This window comes from Neophocaena asiaeorientalis, unplaced genomic scaffold (assembly GCF_003031525.2).
Source record: "Neophocaena asiaeorientalis asiaeorientalis breed wild unplaced genomic scaffold, Neophocaena_asiaeorientalis_V1.1 scaffold70, whole genome shotgun sequence".
Lineage (NCBI taxonomy): Eukaryota > Metazoa > Chordata > Mammalia > Artiodactyla > Phocoenidae > Neophocaena > Neophocaena asiaeorientalis.
In genome coordinates this window covers 3,015,074-3,033,066 of record NW_020175410.1, presented here as the reverse complement: position 1 = coordinate 3,033,066, position 17,993 = coordinate 3,015,074, and the positions used below count along the sequence as shown (strand labels likewise).

General features: G+C 37.4%; 1 protein-coding gene across 6 annotated transcripts in view; it reads right to left on the bottom strand.

The window, feature by feature from the left end:
* DGKB (diacylglycerol kinase beta) overlaps positions 1-17,993 on the bottom strand; it is a 639,375-nt gene that overhangs the window by 18,971 nt on the left and 602,411 nt on the right. For all 6 annotated transcript variants that reach the window (XM_024767053.1, XM_024767055.1, XM_024767059.1 and 3 more), the window contains one exon: positions 17,639-17,699. In XM_024767053.1, coding sequence (XP_024622821.1) covers positions 17,639-17,699 — 61 coding nt within the window. The remainder of the gene's footprint in view (positions 1-17,638; positions 17,700-17,993) is intronic.

Sequence of the window (17,993 nt, the reverse complement as noted above, 5' to 3'; positions counted from 1 at the left end):
ATGATTGAAGGTCCTGCAGCTCAGATTCCCATGGAATCACCTGCCTCACCCCACAACTCCCTTCCTTCTGTTCCACAGTCATCATGTCATCTTTCAAATCCTTCCTTGTAAACGTCATGCTCCCTCCCACCCATGTTGTTCCCTCTGCATCGAACACTCTTCCCTCTGTTATGCCTAGTCATATGCTTCTCATCCTGTAGTTCTCAGGTCTATTTTGAGTTTCTTTGAAAGTCTTCTTGGATCTCCTCTGACAAGGTCAAATCTCTCTGCTGTACCTTCTCTTATTACCATAGTTCCATAGTGTCACAGTTTACAGTACCATGAACCTTTCATTCACGCACCTTACATCTTTCTTGAATTTTTATATTTGTGTGATTCTTTGAGTAATGAATACCTGAAAAGAGTTCAGAGATCATGTCTTTGTTTTGTTTTCTCTCCATTATAACACTCTAGGACAAAATTCAGCACGTTTATAAAGAAGAAATTCAGTAAGAATTTGCTGAAGGAATGAAGAAATCAATCACTGATATGCCTGACTTGGATTAAGTAGTTGTACTCTTTTCTTAATTTTTATTTACTGATTTCAAAATCACATTTAATAGTAAATATCTGTTTTGTTTACCCCATGAAATTGTGACAAGGATAAAGCAATGTATAGGCATACCTCCTTTTTTTTTTTTAGGCATACCTCCTTTTACTGCACTTCACTTAATTGTGCTTTGCAGATATTGCTGTTTTTTTTCTCTCTCTACAAATTGAAAGCTTGTGGCAACCCTCTATCAAGCAAGTCTGTGCACACCATTTTTCCAAGAGCGTTCATTCACTTCATGTATCTGTGTCACATTTTGGCAATTGTCACAATGTTTCAAGCTTTTTCATTATTATTCTATTTGTTGTGGTGATCTGTGCTCAGTTACCTCTGATGTTACTATTGTAATTGTTTTGGGGCAACATGAACTGTGCCCATATAAGATGGCAAACTTAACAGATAAATTTTGTGTTTTAACTGTTCCAACGACTAGCCATTCCCCCATCTCTCTCCCGTTCCTCGGGCCTCCCTATCCCCTAAGACACAACAATATTGAAATTTGGCCCGTTAATGACCCTACAAGGGCCTCTAAATGTTCAGATGAAAGGAAGAGTCACATGTCTTTCACTTTAAATCCAAAGCTAGAAATGATTAAGCTTAATGAGGAAGGCATGCCAAAAGCTGAGACAAGCGAAAAGCTAGGCCTCTTGTACAAAACAGCCAAGTTGTGAATGCAGCGAAAAAGTTCTTGAAGGAAACCAAAAGTGTTATTCCAGCTAACACATGAATGATAAGAAAGCAAAACAGCCTTATTGTTGAGATGGAGAAAGTTTTAGCGGTCTGACAGAAGACAATCAGCCACAACATTCCCTTAAGCCAAAGCCTGATCCAGAGCAAGGCCCTAACTCTCATTTCTATGGAGGCTGAGCGAGGTGAGGAAGCTGCAGGAGAAAAGTTTGAGGCTAGCAGAGGTTGGTTTGTGAGGTTTAGGGAAAGAAGCCGTCTCCATTACAAAAAAGTACAAGGTGAAGCAGCAAATTATCCAGAAGATCTAGCTAAGATAGTTAATGAAGGTGGCAATACTAAACAACAAATTTTCAATGTAGACAAAACAGCCTTACACTGGAAGATGCCATCTGGGGCTTTTATAGCTGTAGAGGAGAAGTGAACGCCTGGCTTCAAAGTTTCAAAGGACAGGCTGACTGCCTCTTGTTAGGGGCTAACGCAGCTGGTGACTTTAAGTTGAAGCCAACGCTCACTGACCATTCTGAAAATGTTAGGCCCCTTAAAAATTATGCTGAATCTACTCTGCTTGTGTTCTCTAAATGGAACAAAGCCTGGATGACAGCACATCTGTTTATAACATGGTGTGCTGAATAGTTTAAGCCCAGTGTTGAGACCTAATGCGCAGAAAAAAAGGTTCCTTTCAAAATATTACTGCTCATCGACAGTGTACCTGGTCATCCAAGGGCTCTGATGGAGAGGTACAATGAGACTACTGTTGTTTTCATGCCTGTGAACACAACATCCATTCTGCAGTCCATAGATCGAGAAGTAATTTTGACCTTCAAGTCTTATTATTTAAGAAACACATTTTGTAAGGTTATAGCTGCCATAGATAGTGGTTCCTCTGAAGGATCTGGGCAAAGCAAACTGAAAACCTTCTGGGAAGGATTTACCATTCTAGATGCCACTAAGAACATACCTGATTGATGGGAAGAGGTCAAAATATCAACATTGATAGGAGTTTGGAAGAAGTTGATCCAACCTTCATATATGACTTTGAGGGGTTCGAGACTTCAGTGGAGGAAGTAACTATAGATGTGGTGAAAATAGCAAGAGAACTAGAAGAACTAGAATTAGAAATGGAGCCTGAAGATGTGACTGAATTGCTACAATCTCATGATAAAGCTTTCACAGATGAGGAGTTGCTTCTTAAGGATGAGCAAAGAAAATGGTTTCTTGAGATGGAATCTACTCCTGGTGAAGATGCTGTGAAGACTGTTGAAATGACAACAAAGGGCTTAGAATATTACATAAATTTAGTTGATAAAGCAGTGGCAGGGTTTGAGAGGATTGACCCCAGTTTTGAAACAAGTTCTCTTGTAGGTAAAATGCTATCAAACAGTATTGATGCTACAGAGAACTTGACCGTGAAAGGAAGAGTCCATCGATGCAGCAAACTTCATCACTGTCTTATTTTAAGAAATTGCCAAAACCACCATAACCTTCAGCAACCACCACCCTGATCAGTCAGCAGCCATCAACATCCAGGCAAGACCCTCCTCCAGCAAAAAGATATGACTCACTGAAGGATCAAATGATAGTTAGCATTTTTTAACAAGAAAGTATTTTTAAATTTAGGTTTGTACATTCTATTTTAGAAACAGTGCTATTGTATACTTAATAGACTACAGTATACTATAAACATAACTTATAGGCACTGGGAAACCAAAAACATTCATGTGACTTGCTTTACTGCAATATTTGCTTTATTGTAGTGGTCTGGAACTGAACCTGCAATATCTCCGAGGTGTATCTGTAACATGTTAAAATCCTCTCATTTTTTTAAAGTCTTCTCAAATAAGACATGTGCAACTGTGTTCTGACTATTCAAGAAAATAAAAACAATAAATTATTAAATTCTGTTCAGTGTATTTTTATTAAGTTTTTTCATTCAAATTCTTGTTTGAAATTGGTAACCCATCCTGGGAATATCTCTGTGAAACACTGTGCTCTGTTAGTGGATAAGAAAGCTTACTCTTTAAAACTTGCGACAATACAGTAAGTTGCCTTTCGAGGGAAAAGCTTAGAATATGTTAGCCAATTTTCTAATTATAATACACAAAATCAGAAGAAATGAAGAGCTAGAAAAGGTCTTCCACAAGGCAGACTGTGGGAGAAAAGTCAGGCTCAGGCCTAATGATTCTACAGTTTGTAGCCACAAGAAGAGAGACCTTTAACTGCTCTGGAAAGAAATCAAATCTACATACTAGTACGATGATGCATATCAACTAAGAGACTATTAACTTTACGCATTCTAGAGAAATATATTCAATTTTGAACCAGATGTAAATATAAATAAAATAACTACTGGTATTCTAGAAAGCTAATGACATAATTCTGTTAAGTGCATATAATTTGATCACTTTTAGTGTGTTTAGCAGTCCTGGATCACGTCAGTATAAATGCATAAGGTATTATATACTTAGTACATTTCTCATTTCAATTTTTGCCCTTTCGTGTCTTTGGACATTGTGTCCACTTTGGGTTAGGAGTTCCTATCAAAGAACGTATCTATGAGAGATGCTATTTTCTTTGAGCTAAACTGAAATGAACTTTTCTAAATTAAAAATGAGTAGATTAATTCAGGTTGCACAATGAAAAATAAGAGAACAATGTAGGTTTGTGTCATAATGTTTAAATAGAATGTATTAAAGGAAAGAGCTATAAAAAGGTAAGTATATGGGCTTCCCTGGTGGCGCAGTGGTTGAGAATCCGCCTGCCGATGCAGGGGACGCGGGTTCGTGCCCCGGTCCGGGAGGTTCCCACATGCCGCGGAGCGGCTGGGCCCGTGAGCCATGGCCGCTGAGCCTGCACATCCGGAGCCTGTGCTCTGCAACGGGAGAGGCCACAACAGTGAGAGGCCCGCGTACCAAAAAAAAAAAAAAAAAAAAAGGTAAGTATAATTGTAAATATAACCTGTTTGGGATAACTTTTAAAATATAATATAGTAAGAAAAAATTCTTTAAAATATTTTTGTGTAAAATGCAATCAAATCTAATCAGTTTGGCATTAATTAAGCTCTAATAACATACTTCAGTATCTCTCCTAAGTAGTGTGATCCGCTTCCCCTTCATCCAAGTCGATTTGTGCACATTATGGTGTCATGATAATTTTAAAACATACTGAGAAAATGACAGAGCTGCAAAATTAAAATAAATGATTAATGGTATTTTTTTTCATGTTTTGTACTAATAGGTATTACTGAGTCTTTAAATTAATAGAGCTGTCAAGCTCATGGGTGTTACAGATCCAGCAATGAACCAAAATGGAAATTATATATTCCAAAGACACTTAAAGATGACCCTTTGGAATATTTTAAATTTTAATTAGTAGGTGCAATTGTTGTGTTCCCTGTAACCACTGCAAATTAATTGGAAATTAGTCACAACCAATCCTTTTTCTTAACAGTCTGAGATGAAGAAGTTGGTGCTTCACACCTTAACATTCTTGTTTGGGGGCCAGAAAGTGCATATGCAGTAAATTGCATTGTCAATTACCCCCCAAAAAAAACTGTTGTGAAATTAGGAAAAAATGATACACAGGTAAACAAAACTAATTAATGCATAAGTAACAGGGGAACGGAACACGCAAACTAATGCCACTAAACACTAATGTGCCAGTCTTCGGGGAAAAAAGGCTTAGAAATGCAAAATTATGTAAGAGTATTTACCAGTGAAGTCTTAGGTAACAGGACACTTTTAGTTTATGTTTTATTCAACTGCTTTTGGAGTCTCACTACCACTCACACCTTAAAAAGTATACCCACCAGAACAGCAATCTGATTATCCAAATATGTCTCAAGATGACAGAAGACTGTTAGTTAATTTTCTGTTCCTCAAAATATCAAGATTTAGACTCATGGAATAACAAATGGCAGTGTTTTCTTAAGATTTATTCTTATTTTGTATTTAAGTATTAGGCAAAATGCAATTTCCAGGCATATCAAAAAAATATTCACTGTCTACACCTACCTATTAACAATTTTCCTACCGATAATTTATGGGTTACTCTTTTTCTTTTATCACTAAAAATACACCTGTTACCTTGCCTGCTTTTTTCCCCCTCTAAAGTAAGCCATCAGAGCCGCTTAAGATTCTTTAAAAATGATGTGTCCGTCATCCCCAGGCGCCATGACAGTTCTGGAGGCCAACCATAAAAGGCCAAAAAGTGGGCAGTGACCAATTCCTGGAAATCCCCACCCCTTCCCCAAAAGAGTTGGAATAATCCTCCTACTCTTTAGCCTAAGAAATTTACCCAGCCCATAAAAACTAACCACCCCATATTTCAGGGCTGCTCTTGCCTTTTGAGACAGACCGCATTCTGTCTGTGGAAATTGTATCTCTCTAGATAAATCCACTTCTTACCTAAAAAAAAAAAAAAGAGTGCCAATTTTCTCTGATTTCAATGGCTTACGCAAGTACTACTAGTTCAATGGTATAACTTACTTTGAAAATGCAACAACAGCTCAATAGGAGTTTCCTATTAATTTATTAATAAATATCTACTGAGGGTTAAAAAATATGGTGTGTCTGCAAAGGCAGCAAGTGTCATGTTTCAATAGCTGTGTAGCTTTTAATGAGAAAATAATATACTTATAAAAATTTCAAAATAAGCCTAATTTCCAGGAAATCAACCTGGTACATTAGCTATTATTTAATATTATTTAAACTTAATAGACTTAACGCAAGGGTCTTGGGAGATTCAAGAGTTAGGTAACCTGCAGGTTTCATGCACTATTCTATTCTGCATGAGTTTTAATATAATTTTCCTTTTAGATAATTACTAAAGATGTTAAATATTATGGGGAAATGATATCTTTTTCCAGTATGAGTTTATCTGTGATTATAGGAAAACAGTAAAAGTCACTGCTACATTTTCTATAGTACTTTGGCTAAATCTCACATAGATGTCGTATATTATCCCAACATAAAATAACATGAGTTTAACTATTTTTTCCCTGTATGATTCAGGATAACAAGAAAGTTAGTCCAAACAATGAAAAAGAAGAAAATTCAGGTGCATTATAAAATATAACAATACTTAATATACACCACAAAATAATTAATACTTCCTTAGTGTTGATAAACGTGATGCAAAGTAATTTTCAACAACCCTTCAACACTCTCTTGTGATCTGTAGGTAGCTGGTTTTAGGAATAAGGAAATAGTTCCAAGATTAAGTAATTCTCTGAAGTCCAGAGGTCACTGATACAACATATATGAGACACTGGATTCTGGCCTTTATTTCTGTTTTCTACCCATTGGGATCTAGTTATTTTGCACAGCATTATGACTAAGCAGTTTTTTCCTCCCCTTCATATACAAATCCCATAAAACACTGTTTTCAAGGAGTGAAAAATATTTTTAACCTCAGACTACTTTGCATTGCTGCTAATGGTCTAGAGAAGTGGACCGTTTTAGTTGTGGATGCCAGCTTGCTCAAACTAACTTCTAAAATATTAAAACCTAGAATGGGTTTCAAACAAAAAGCTGGCATACAGAAGTTGTAATAAAATGGTTGAGATTCTATAATTAAAGAGTGGTAAGGCTTTGTAATTTCTAACCTGTTTTCTATTCCCAGGTCTGTGATCAGTTAATCCAGGTAGTAGGTATAAGGAGACCCACCTGCCATAAAGATAAGCAAATTCTAGCTGTTTTCCTACTTCTCAAATTTGCCCCATTCTCCCCATAAATCTTTTAATGTTCTGTTTATATTTAGGATTTAGTAGCTTCTTTTCAGGAAACATTGTTCTAGCCACACTTTGCCTTTAAAAGTATTTATTGTAACTTTAGTAATCAAGCGAGATGTAAGCATACAAACTATGGAAACAAGTAATCTGTCTGATATCCTTGTACTTCCTAATATAATATCATGTGAAATTCTCATTCAAATGGTATTCCCAAGCAGAAAGAATTTTCATGATATTCAGCTTTACAAGTGAGTTGAAAGGGCTGTTAAAACAATCTCTTTCTGAAAATTGCTTAATTTGCTTCTCAACTGTAAGTGCCCTATGTTTGGTTTGCTGTGGTTAGAGCTGCCAGAGAAAGTCTCACTGCCTCTGCCTGTTTTACACTCACTACTATGCATCACAGAAAATTTCAGAGACCTTGTATTTTCTTCTCTCAACTTTTTATCCTTAGGCAAATAAGCCTAATGAACTGATGACAGGTTTGGGAGTAGAAAAACAAGTTAGAAACAGTCCCAGTTTTATAACTCTTTGCTTCATGACCTTGAACATTCACCTAACCTCACCTCCATGGTCTAAAAGCCTCCCATATAATCACATAACTCACTTGCAATACTCTTAAAATGTTTGCCTACAGACAAAGTAATCTAAAAAAACATCTCATGTGGTCATCCACATCATTACTGCCTAGAGAAATACATAAAACTTAACTTTATCTTTATAGGTGAGTAGAGAATCTCTGCCTTTTTGGTCAATTATTTTCACTCAAATAACAAGGTAAGTGTAGTCTCAACTGCCTAAATGCAGGACATAAGAATGGGAAAAAATTAATGAAGTTTTCTCAAAATGGATAAGATTTATAATTCAAGGTTTAGAGCACTTCTCAGACTTATTTAGAATTTCTGTAAAATATATGTAAATGGGGACTGTACTGTGAAATCTGTAAGTTGGCAGATAAGTACTTCCGGCTAATAATATACCAATCTGATGGGGACTATTCATGCAGATCTCAAAACGGCCATATACAAAATCTAAGAAGAGTGGTGGTGTTTTCAGTTCTAGTCAAGAAGAAGTAAGCACGTGCTACCCTGCCTCTCCCACTGAAGGCAACTACAAACCCTGCACAGAATGCACGGAGCAGCTAACTGAGGATTGGTGAAAAGCAAATGACAGCACGTAGATTGGGGAAGGAAACCAGAGCATGAAGTGCCACTGAGCCAGTGATGACCTTTCTGTTTTTTCTCCCTTCTCATATTCCCCAGTCTGGAATTAAAGGCAGCTCAAAACCTGGAACTGTATACCAAGTACAGATGGAGAGCTCCAAGAAAAGCCCTGTGTTTCTGGGGTAGGAAATGAAGGACATACAGGGAGAGGTCAGAGAGGGTGAGAGAAGTATCTTGTGTCACTTCTCCCCCTCCCCCTGCCACCCCAATCTCTCCATCCCAGTCCCCTGGCAATTCCATAGCAGTGGCAGGTGCCTACAACTCCACTGAAGGAAAGCCCTTCTCTCTGGTCAGTGAAACTATAGTCCCAAAAGCATGGGCAAATACCTGCTGATTTTTTTCTCTCTTCATCCCCTTACCACAGGGCCCTGGAAGCAGATACTATATGAAGAAGTACATGGCAGTTCAGAGAAATGAAAACCTTCTATTTCTAGTCAGAGGAGCCCCGGGAGTCAAAAAACATCAGGGAGATCCTAGAGTGGAGAGGGCCTCAAAAAGACTATCTCTTAAAGTTGTTATGTGATCTCCTGAGTTTGCCCCTGAGCAGTGTATGCACAGATTTGACCTTATGAAGCATACTGACAATGTAGAGAACTGAATTAGGGGATAGACCACCACCCAGGTTCCAGATAAGCCTGTGGATCTTGTACATGTAAGATAAATCTAAATAACACTGCAAAAACTTTGAAAATTGAACTGACATGAGAACCACAGCTCACAGGCAGCAGACCCGGATTTGTGGCCTGAACCTAACTGGGTCAGTTACCTGCTAAAATAGCAACAACAATAACAAATCAATATTCCCCACAAGAATTAAACAACACCTAGAGTCTAATAACATGATCGTATCATTGTTAGGATACAGTCCAACATTTTTCAATATATGATGATCTAGGAAAATCTCAAGAACTCCCAAGGGGAAAGACAGCCAGTGATGCAACCTCTGAGATGATAAAAGTGTTGGAATTACCAGACAAGAAATTTACAGCAGCAACTATAACCATGCTCCAAGAAGTAAAGGCACACACTCTTGAAATGAAAGGTAAGATAGAGACTGTCAGCTGAGAAATAGAGGATATGAAAAAAAAAAAAAAAAAGGAACCAACTGAAAATTTTACAACAGAAAAACTCAACGACCAAAATAAAAGTTAACTGCATGGGCTCAAGAACAGCATGGAGATAAGAGAGGAAAAAGTCAGTGAGCTTGAATATAGATGAATAGATATTATCCAATATGAGCAATAGAAAGAATAAAGAGGAAAGAAAAAATTAACTGAGACTCAGATATTGGGATACTACAGAAATATCTAAAACATGTCATCAGAGTTTAGAAGGAAAGGAGAAAGACTGTGGTGCTTAAATCAGTATTTGAAGAAATAATGGCTAAAAATTTCCCAATTGGGCAAAAGACATAAACCTACAGATTCATGAAGTTCAGAGAAACTAAAACAGAATATGCTTAAAGAAATCCATGCCCACTCAACAAAATCAAAGTACTGAAAATTAAAGACAAGGGGAAACATTCCTGAAAGCAGTCTGAGAAAAATGATGCATTACCTATTGCAGAGCAAGGATTCACATGTGGACTTCTCATCTGAAACCGTATTATGTAAAAGACACTATGTGAGGTATGATGAAGAATTAAGGATGAAATCATAAAATGTTTACAATTAAGTCAGAAGAGCTGGACACATACATGCATTGCTGAAATACAAAGCTGTGCATTGGGATGGCATTAAGAAGATATTAACACAGTCACAGGAGTATAAAGGATCAGGCAGTTATTTCTGACAGATGGGGAGTTAAAAGGTTTCATGAGGAAATTGTCACTAAGTTTGGCATTGAAGGAAGGGATTTTATTTTATTTTTAGTATATATGTATTTATATCCCATCACTTTCCAGAAAGATTTTGAAGTAACTTATAAAAATATATATATATATCCCAACAGCACAGGATAATTGATTCAGGCAAAATAATAAACTGTAGGTAAGATTAAATGAAAGAAATGCAAACCATGGGTCTTACAGAACTGCTGGAAGAAACCACAGATTTCCTGGGAGCCTGCTTGAAGGCCAGAAAAATGTGTCTATTTCTAAACCACAAAATAGGGGATGGAGATTGCAGGTACATAATTAAGCAGTATGAGTAGAAAGCCTTTGGAAAGTGGTCCCTATGAGGCATGGCTGGCTGATAGAAGCCTTGGGAGAATGATTTAATGCCATGACAAGGATATTGAACTCTACGCTGTGTGAAATGAGGAGGCAATGAACTTTGAGATCAGGGAGTTGGATGATCATAGTTATGTTGTTCAGCAGTAATTCTGGCAATGTGATGGATGGCTTTGGCTATACTGGGAAGCAAAAAATAATGTATTAAGTAAAGAGAAAAAATGTAAATAAGGTGAAAAAGAACTGAATTCTCTTATAAATGATAGAGTTGTAACTGATTACTAATACAAGCCACTGAGTGAGGCAACAAAACATCATAATTAAGGGAAAGGGCATTAGAGCCCACTGACTACCTCTAACTGTGTGGCCTTGGTCAAGTTGCTTGGCTTATCTGCTTCAGGGTTGTTTTTTTTTTAAATTTATGATATGGGAGTTATAATAACTTTACTGACTTCTTAGGGCTATTTTGAGGATTAAATAAAAATCAATATGAATATACAGAACAGAAACTGGTATATCATAAATGATGCTAAATACTGTTAAGCATTATTACCATGGTTTCTTCCAAACATCTCAACGACATCTCAGTGTTTTGTAAATTCAATTAGCCTTCATCTACATATCACTAAATTCCTGGGACTGGAAAATATTACATTTATAAAATGTTTATTTTCTACCTTAATGTCCTGAGATTAAATTGTATTTCAGGAAATGAGTTAAGATTAAATAACACTTTAAAATTATGATTATTTTAAATAATTACAACAAACACATAAGAAAAAATTTAATAGGCCCTGAAACACTGTTCCTCTTTTTAAAGAGCTTACATTTTAAAGCTGTGCTGAATATATTCTCTTTGCAAAAACGAGTGTCAAAATGAAGATAAACTCCAAGTAACTTCAGTGTCTAGGGCCATAGGAAAAAGATCCAGCCTTCCTAAGAGAGGGTACGAGCAAAGGCTAGGCAACTAGCCGATGTGTGAATCAACTAGAAGCTAGAGCCAGAGAAGCAAAGTGGCATGCAAGTCAGAAAGCAGCATCTTATAGAATGGTCCACTCAGTGGAAATGGGGACTGAAGGAGGCAGTGGCTCTTAGGGCACTAAATGACCAAGTATCTGTTCCAAGAATACTAGGGATCACACTTAAAGCAGTAAGGCTACCAGGCTTGGCGGGGATTGCCTAATTACCAGCTCAGGGCTGAGTTGAGTGTTGAAGGTATTTAATAGTAGAGGCTGAGACTGGGCAAGTGGGTCCGAGTCCTGAGAAGCATTATACCAAGGAAGGTATTTAAAACAGGCAAAGAGAGACCAAAACACATGTAAATGCCTTCCAGAAGTTGCCTTGACTTCAGCTATCACTTTCATATTTTACCTGTGGTCATTTCACCATTTAGCTTATGATCTGTTTGTGACGTCCCTCCCATTCTCTACCACGTGGAAGAAAGTTTCAGGAGTCCTTTCTGACTTAATCATAGACAAAGCACCCAGAGTGATATTGCATTACAACCTGTTTGGCATTACTTTTCATAAAAGTAACACAAGTAATAACTAGTACATGACTATTAATACTTCAGTGTGTTAACAGAATGTAGCCTATACAATGTGTAAAAGTTTAATCGTCCTATTTCAGGAAACAGAAAGATTACATCTTTTAAGGTTGAGAAAGTATTTCTTCTTCGATACATTCAAAATTCTTTGCTTTGCGAATGTAATGAATAAAGATAACTCAAAATAACTTTTACATGTATGTATATATGAAAAATATGTGAATGAATTGCTAGCCAACCTACATTATGTTCAGTGAAAGATTTAGTAGAAAGCAGGTTTTAAAATTATTATACTACCCCAAGAATTATTTAAGAAACTCACGAATTCAAAATGCACATGGTGTTGGCAGCCCAATGATGTGTGAGGCACAGTGCTATGCTCTGCAGGTACAGGGATGACTAAAATCATAGTGCCTGACCTTAATAAGCTTACGTCTACCCAGAAGCTAGTCAGAAAAGCCGATAACTTCAATTTAACGTAGTTAGTTCTTTGATAAAGCTATGAAGCACTGGGGCTGCGCTTTTAGACTAGTTGGGGTCAGGGACGGGATAGAGTGAAGGGAGGGGTGATATTCAAAACAGAATTTATGGAGGAGTGGCAGCATGAAATGAGTCTCAAAAGATGAGTTGTGTAACTCAACTAAAGAAGAAGAAAGGTTTATTTGGGTAAGAGGAAAGTATATGAAAATATGAAAAAGAAGTAAGTGACGATAGCAGTGAAACAGGAAGCCCGATTCAAACTATATTTTATCAGATAGAAAGTAATTAAACGTTCTAATTGGAAGAGTGTCGTGGTGAGATTAGCATTTTCTAGTGATCGTTTTGGTAGAAAAGTGAAGGATGGATCTAAATAGAAAAAAAAAATGGGGATGGGGAAAGATTGATGTGGCTATTGCTGAGAGTGAGGAGAAATGAAATGGGCCAAATCTAGGACAATGGTGGTAGGGATGAAAAGAAAAGAGTCCAGAAGTATGCCATATTATCAAGTGGGCACAGTTAGTGAATTTTAGGGTATGGAGAGAAGTACAGGATGACTCTCAGATTTCTAGCTTAGGAAACACTGGGCTCCACTAACTCAATATGGTAAAGGGAGGAGCAGGAATTTTGGAATTGTAAGAAAAAGTCATTATATGGGGAGGAGATGGAAGGAGGTACATGATGCGTTCATTTTGGTTACACTGAATTTGAGGCTTAGCATGGTCACTCCTCACTTAATGAAACTTTACTAGACACCCATCACTCAGAATAAATTGGGGTGAGAGGGCTGGGTGTGCAGATACAAAATGAAATCTGACCGAGTGTCTGACCTCCCATCTATTACTGCTCTTCCTTGTCTCCCCCCTAAGCTGTTCATTTTATTCTCCCCACAATGGGAACATATGGACAACAGAGTATGTTTGAAGTGCTCGGGAGGAAGGAATGGGGAGGAAGATAGGAAGGGGAATATAGTTAGGCTCTGGAGTCCACCCTAAAGAAAGGCTCTTCATGAACTGTTTCAATACAATGTCTTCTAGAATTAATTGTGTCTTTAGTTTGTTATGCTTATTAACATAGCTAACTGTTAAATGGCTAAAATCCATCCTCTGTTAACTCAGTGACTATTACAAAACTGTGAACAAAGGAGTATCTAACAAGTTTCTGTTGACTACTTTATAGTGAGATAATTTAAAAGGTCCTAAAAATAATTACAACATGTGAAGAGACAGTTTTAAGCTTTTTGGTTTTTGTTTTTCCTGGTAATTGGAACTTAGGATTAGTGAAATTTGTAAGTAAATATTATCTTTTTTTTTTCAATTACTTTTTTTATTGTGATAAAATATATGTAACATAGAATTTACCATTTTAACTATTTTTAAGTATAGAGTTCAATGGCATAAGTACATTCACACTGTCGTGCAACCATCAACACACCTATCTTCAGAATTTATACTACTCCGATTCTTAAAAAAATATTAACTGATGTAAGAATCAAGACCCACTCATCACATGCTTTTCTATTTTATATATTCCACTCAAAGAAAAGCAGAACTTCTGCTGTGCTCTAAAATTATATCTAGAGCAATTTCTTCATAAATTGAGTATCAGCTTATGGATATTTAAATTCAGCGAAGAATTTTAACATTCTACCATTTTTATGTTCTGTAAGAGAAACGTGTTATTCAGTTGAAGCAAAGAACACTCTTAAGTTCAACCATACCAACTCTGAATACTAAATACTCTCTTTAGTTAAAGTGAAATTTAAAGTTCAGATCTCCATGTGGTTCTAGGAAAAGAAGAGTAGGCCAGAATGTGAAATAACAATAATGAGCCATAGTCTAGTACAGTTCTTGGTCCACTGTGTTGACTGCAATAAATGTTTTAAATGAATAAGAGAGTTTACACGGAGAGAAAACTAAATAGTCGTTATATAAAAATTAGTAACTTAACAATTGTTTAGATCATGATAATTAATAGGTGAAATGAATACCCTGTTAATTCGCTGAGAGAAAAGTTAACAAAAGAGTCATTAGAAGAGCTTGTGTGAAATAAGCTACCAGTATTATAATGCAGTAATTACATTTTAATAGATAAAGACTTTTTAAAGCTAGGGAGAGGCAGTAAGTGATTTATCAAAGGTCATACTCTGGAGCGGAGGGTCACAGGGGTTGGCCTGGGGCCTTCTCAGGTGGAGATCCAGGGTGGGGAGTAGCCATGAAGAGTGCAGACAGTGGAGCCAGGCTACATGCGTTTCAAGTTCTACTCTGCCACTTACTATCTGGGTGGAATCAGGCAAACTATTTAACCTTCGTCTGCCTCAGTTGCTTTATCCACAAAATGAAGATTATAGGATTTCTGTGAGAATTAAATTTGTCAATACAGGTCAAGTGTCTCAAACTATGTGGCACAAACTAAAAGCTTAATAAATGTTAGGTATTTTTATTGCCATTAATCCTTCTTGATTTAAAACATGGCACAGGGACTAAATTTCCCTTCTCCCTGAGAAGAGTCCAAAGGAATGCAAAGTACTCATGGAAGGTGTTCTGTTTCACTGGCTTTCATTTATTCTTTTGTGACCCAGGCTGAAGAAAAGTGACCTTTCATTAAGACAAGAATACTGCTACTACCACTGCCACTACCATCCTGCATCATGACCACCATCACCACCACCACCATCAGTGATAGCAACTCTACCAGTTCATCATTACCACCATCACCACCATCACCACCACCACCAGCATCATCAGAACTACCGTCACCATAAGTTTCACCACTTTTTCCATCATCACCATCGTGATGTTACCCCTAGCACCATCATCCTAATCTTTACCATCAGCACATCATCACCACCACTGGAAACAAAAACAAGACCTTTAATATCCATGTGAGTGTACACGTGAACTCAGAAGTATCACTGGGAGAGTGAAGAAAAACAAGATGTAAATATATACATGCTAGTAAAAGGAGGAACAGGAATTTTTTTAAAGGATATTTGGAACCAAGTACAGAGATAGCAGTAAGCATAGGAAGTAATCATTTTTGAAAGATTTTTTGACAAGTTTGTCTTACATTAGTATTACATAATTAATGGATTTCACAAACTTAGGGTTCAATTAGCTAAAGGAATATACCAGGAGTAAACAAAAAGTCATATTTATGTGCTGTACACAAAGATTGAGCCAAACGCTTCAGAGTAAAACCAACAGAAAGGTAAAAATTAAGACGCCCATGTTATATGCTAAGCTGTGCTCTTTGAAATTGGTAGCTAACTAGTGGTTAAGAGAACGGGCTGTAATCAGAGTCCTGGGTTTGAGTTCCATTATGTGCTACATACCTGACCTTGAGTAAGTTATCTGACCTCCTAATGACTCAGTTTTCTCCATCTGAAAAATGGTGATATCCGTTATTTAGAGTTTGTGTGAATATTTAATGAATACTAATATAATGTTGTATGTCAATTATTTCTCCAAAAACCCCCAACACCACTCACCTGTAACCATGTTAACACCAGCACTTAGCACAATGCTTGTATTAATCTAAGATTAAGACCTACCTACCTCTAAAAAAAAATTAAAAAAAAAAAAAGAATCTTGTCACTCCCCAAAGACTTCCCCACCCCCCCCCAGTTTTAACCATGGAGTAAGTAGTACCTTCATTCACAGATAACAGCTACCCTCCATTCATCCCTTTCCCTCATTCCAATCCCTCAACACAAAGGGAACTCATTAACAAATTCTCTAAAAAAAAATTAAAAAAAAAAAAAGAATCTTTTCTCTCCCTAAACACTTCCCCACCCCCCCCCAGTTTTAACCATGGAGTAAGTAGTACCTTCATTCACAGATAACAGCTACCCTCCATTCATCCCTTTCCCTCATTCCAATCCCTCAACACAAAGGGAACTCATTAACAAATTCTCCCTGTTTCACCTCCACAGTGTAGCTCAAATCCATCCACTTCCTGGCCCCTACTGCTGCCGAAGCCCAGACCACTCTGATAAACCCTGTCTCCCAGCTGCTACTCAGTACAATCCATTCTCCACACAGCAGCTAAGGTAAATTTTAAACATGTAAATCAGATGATGCTTAAATCTTTCAATAGTTTCCTACTGCAGTTAGAATCAGATGCTAATTCTTTACCATCATTTTTTCTACTTGATCTGTCCCCTGCCCATCTTTTCTACTTTACCTCTTACACTCTCACCCTACCTCTAAAAACTGTCGTTCCATCATCCTTCTTACTGTTTAACATACTGAGCTTTTGACCCTTCTTTCAAAAAGGCCGATGCAGGGGACACGGGTTCGTGCCCCAGTCCGGGAAGATCCCAAATGCCGCGGAGCAGCTGGGCCCGTGAGCCATGGCCGCTGAGCCTGCGCGTCCGGAGCCTGTACTCAAGGGGAAAGGCCACAACAGTGAGAGGCCCGCATACCGCAAAAAAAAAAAAAAAAAAAAAAAAAAAAGTAGTACTCTTCATACTCCACCCAGTTCCTCTTTGTCATTTTTCATAACGCTAGTAATCAAAAGTTATATTTATTATGCGTGTGTTTGTTTATATTTATTAATTTATTTAATCTCCTATTATCAGAATGTAAGTTCCTTGAGGACAATTCTATTATTGAATACGTTCTATTCCATGTTCTATTATTCCTATGTTTTATTATTGATCATGACGTATATTATTGATCAGGTTTCTATTCTTAGTGCCAAGAGACGTGCCCAGCATATTATTGAAATGTAATAAAATGTTCACTATACAAATGAAATTTAGGGAGATCTAAATGTCTGAGTGAAATAATATCTCATTATGCAGAGAACAACTACAATGGTCATTTTTCTATAGAGAAGGAAGACCTCAAATCCCCAAACGGAGGCAAAAGAACAGATGGGCAATAAATTCAGGGAGAATTATGTTTGACGATCCCATAAATATTTTTCTTATAAGGCGTTCTGAAATAAGTACAAGAAAGGTTAAGAGAAACTTTATCAATTTTGCTTAGTTCCAGAGTTTATAATTGATCTACGGTAGCCAAAGATTATACTTTCACCAACACATTCAAATGTAAAAAAAAAAAAAAAAAAAAAAAAACGGTACTGGGTGATAGGTCCAAAGCTTAGGTATTGTGATTATTTACTTATAGGAGTATGTGATTAGTTAGTTATGGGAATATATAGTATCTGGGAAGCAAAATTGAAAGTGACAGCATTTTAATTACTCTGTACTCACGGTGCATGGGGTCTGCATCCATGGTTCCCCATCGATCTGCATTGGCAGAGACTTGCTAGTCCTGGGGAAAAATATTTCATTTTAAGTTTAACATGGAAATACTTGATACAACAGACTATATGTCCCATAAAAAATTATGAGACCAGGGAATGCAAATATGGTAATAACTTGCCTCTGCACTCGTTACCTCTTTGAAAGGAACTTCAACTTTTTTTTTTGCCACACCACGTGGCATATGGGATCTTAGTTTCCCAACCAGGGATCAAACCCGCACCCCCCCCCCCCACCCCCCCCCCCCCCCCCCCCCCCCCCCCCCCCCCCCACCCCCCCCCCCCCCCCCCCCCCCCCCCCCCCC